This window comes from Notothenia coriiceps, unplaced genomic scaffold (genome assembly GCF_000735185.1).
Source record: "Notothenia coriiceps isolate Sejong01 unplaced genomic scaffold, NC01 NC01_scaffold00017039, whole genome shotgun sequence".
Lineage (NCBI taxonomy): Eukaryota > Metazoa > Chordata > Actinopteri > Perciformes > Nototheniidae > Notothenia > Notothenia coriiceps.
The window spans coordinates 1-3,415 of NW_011349740.1; the positions used below are offsets into that span (position 1 = coordinate 1).

At 37.7% G+C, this 3,415-nt stretch overlaps 1 protein-coding gene across 1 annotated transcript; it reads right to left on the minus strand.

Annotated features, from left to right (window-relative positions):
- Nucleotides 1-207: 207 nt before the first annotated feature.
- LOC104949998 (exonuclease mut-7 homolog) lies at nt 208-3,123 on the minus strand (the record flags this gene model as incomplete). The annotated part of the gene is made up of 6 exons (XM_010776435.1): nt 2,932-3,123; nt 2,787-2,840; nt 2,492-2,631; nt 1,259-1,365; nt 1,096-1,169; nt 208-246 (listed from the first exon to the last, which is right to left on the minus strand). Coding segments are annotated over exons 1-6 (447 nt in total), but the record flags the coding sequence as incomplete, so codon positions are not given.
- Nucleotides 3,124-3,415: the final 292 nt, after the last annotated feature.

The following is a 3,415-nucleotide window of genomic DNA, read 5'->3' on the forward strand; positions in this document are numbered from 1 at the left end:
CCTATCCCCTGTGTGCCTATCCTCCAAAGCGACTTACATATTCAATACTGTGGGCAATCCCCGCAGGAGCAATTTGGGGTGAAGTGTCCCAGGGACACAACGACATGCTGACTGCAGTGGGGTTTGAACCTATTGGGGGTCTGAACCCTTGATCCGAACACCAACGCACTAGACCACTACGCCACCCACATATCCATTAACACCAACCTGCACATGGTCACTCCAGATCTCCTCCGTCATGCCTTTCTAAAAAGGAAAAAAACAATAGCCACAAGTGTTATTAATTATGAATCAGTTATTCTACTAGGTAAGCCGACTCAAAAATTGAATTTACACTATTGTGCCGTTAATAAATAAAAACAACATTTACAAACAAACAAACAAACATGGTTCTTCCCATCAGTTCTGACATCATGAGTGAATTAGGTATTGATTAGTGTTTGTTCTCATCAGGCTTTTGTAAGTTATCCTTCAGAAAGAGAGCTTCACATGCTGCCATCTGCTCATGTTTAGAGAGTCTACTATTCTTCACTTTGAAAAATCAACAGAGATTCCACAGAGATTTGTTACCTGCTTGTTTTGGCTAAAAATGCAGAATTACAAATGTATCCCGGATTAAAGTTGAAATATGTGAAAGTAAAACTAGAACATTATCTGAAAAGAAGAACAAATACTTTCTAGACACAAGGGGGTTTTGAATGTTGTGGTAAAATCACATGAAAGAAACCCATGGGCTATACATTTTCCATAGCAGTTTATGAGCCAGCTATGTTTGTCTTAACTCATGGAGATTTAGCGATACTTCTGAGGAAGTCGCAATAGGCCACTTCCCAACTTGTCTTTCACATACATTTAGTCAATCCAGAAAAGTTTATAGTATGAGGATATCAGTTTGTTAATTTAAGGAAACAAAACTGAACTACACAGGTGATGGAAGAAAGTTTGGGAAAATGTGTATTTTGGAAACCAAACATAAAGGTCTGGAAGTCTGTCTTCCATCTAAAAAGTATTATCATAATAAAATAATTAATAAAGTCTTATCTTATCTACATATTGTGATAATTAATACATGCAAAACCCTGCTGCATCACTTACCTCCACGAATGTTTTGTACATGAGGAAACGTAAAGAGTCCAGTCTCCTCTTGTGCCGAGCATTGGGACACAGTCCTGAGTGAAAAGATGAGAACACTTTCATTTCTGCCTGCGGTGTGTACACAAATAAATGAACAACTAGACACATGCCCAGTCACACACACCTTGGTCGATGTTGAATTTCACCATGAGTCTGAAGACATGTTTGGCGAGCAATTTGGGCTGGATCTGGCTCATGCAGTGTTTGGTCAGAGAGAGGCGAGGGTAGCGCCTGAGGAAACACAACCATGAGTTCATACAGCCGCACCCTGAACACACAGTGGGCTCATATGCCTGGCTATCTGTTTATCTTTAAGGAATTCATATTAAGATTTAATTCATTACAGAGCCTTGAGATGCCTTACCCCTAGTTATTTATCAGACTCCTTTATTGCCGTGTTTTTCACTACGATCTATTTGATGTCAGCCTGATATATGATACTCGTGTATGTGTTGATCACACCTGATAGCTGGTTTGAAAACACAAAACAAAAAAAACGTTTTTTGTCTGCGCTATGCCCTTTTTAAACTGTTAATCATAGCAAACAGGTTGTCGTTCAAGGTATGTTGAAAAATAAATAATATGTCAGACATTTAATTATTTAATGTTGGGCAATGTTTTTATATAAGTGTGTGGTCGGGTTCTAGCTGTATGGCGATCTAGGCAAAAACTGCTTCCGTAACAAAGTTCTACTCTTGCCCTGAACACGTAAATGCACTTTAACAAAGGGGAATCTCCTCTTGCACTTTATGTAGCTCTTGTAACTTTATGTATCTCTTGTATCTTCTCTTGCACTTTATATGTCGTTGCTGCTATATTGTATTACCATGTCATAAATACTTGTGTATACTGCTCTTGCTCTTTTGCACTTTTTGCATATCATGTATTTTGTTTTTGCTATGTTTGTAAAATGTAATCTTCTTAAATGTTTTATGTGAGGGACTGCGGATGGAAATTAGCTCAAAGCTAAATCTGGCACTGTTGCACTTGAAACATTTTCATGTTTTAAGTGTTCATTACTGTGCATTGTCCCCGTCGGATAAACGATTAAAATAAATACATACAAATAAATAAATAAAAATAAACCCTGACTCAAAAATATTCGGAGCCGAGGGCCAGAGCCGCTTCAGTGGAAACATAAAAAATTGGTTTTGAATCGGGCCCCGGCATTGAACTGTTAAATTACTCAAAAACACTTTTTTCGAATTGCTTTCATGTTATTTTATTAGTGTTTGATCATTTCTGTTTATTATACTCTGTGCTTTAAAATGTGTTCTGGATTTTAGTTCATTTGACTCTCTAATTGCATTAAATGTGTTCCGTGTTTAAGTGACAGCCCTTCATACGTGTCCCATACCTGCTTATCTCGTCCACACTGAAGTAAGCGTGGCACCAGGAGTCCAGCAGTGTGACCAGCTGTTGTTCCAGATGATAGTGGCCAGTGACGAAGGACTCTGCCAAAGGCAACTTATTCTGCAAGATCAGTGGTACACACATCTGCAGAAGAAGATCGTAGATTACACACCTTTGAAGTTGATGAAGATTGTAGAGGCCATTTTAATAAAATATTTAATGCATCTTAAGCATGCGTATGGTTTCAATGCTTATGAATAAAAGTGACAGTCATTTCCAGCAAAAATGTTTTGTCTCACCTCCTCCATATTCAGATCTTTCTGTAATTTCAGCTTTACACTAAGCACTGCAGCCTGAAATACAATGAAGTATAAAAATGTGGTTTATTATTTCTGAATCTTTTTGGCTTTTAAAATTAAAGTTGACAGCAAATGGGGAGCTCACCTCTTTGTAGCAGTGAAGAGACATCAAATTCATAATGTAGAGTACGAGTATGGCTGGGTCCAGGGAATTCAGCCGGTAGATGTTTATGAGGCCGTCTACAAAGCTGGCGTGGGTATCTATCAGTAAGTTCAGAGCACGACGTTGAAGCGCCAAAGCTTGCTGCTCTGACAGTGAGCTCAGCGTCACCTGATGGAGGAATCAACAACATATATGTAAACAATTTCTCAAAACATTAAGAGAAAAATATGTCCTCCTCCTCTATACTGAAAATGAAAACATAAACAATATGAAAAAAAGGACAGTCAAAAACTTTAAGTATTAATCATTTCTGCTCGTTTTCTGTAAATGCAATCGGCTAAATAAGGATTGGGCTACATTTGTCTCAGAAATATTTGATGTCACATTAATGGCTACAGTAAACACAATATATTGATATAAATACTTGTATATGTGCACATATTATACAGTATGATGAATGCTTTCT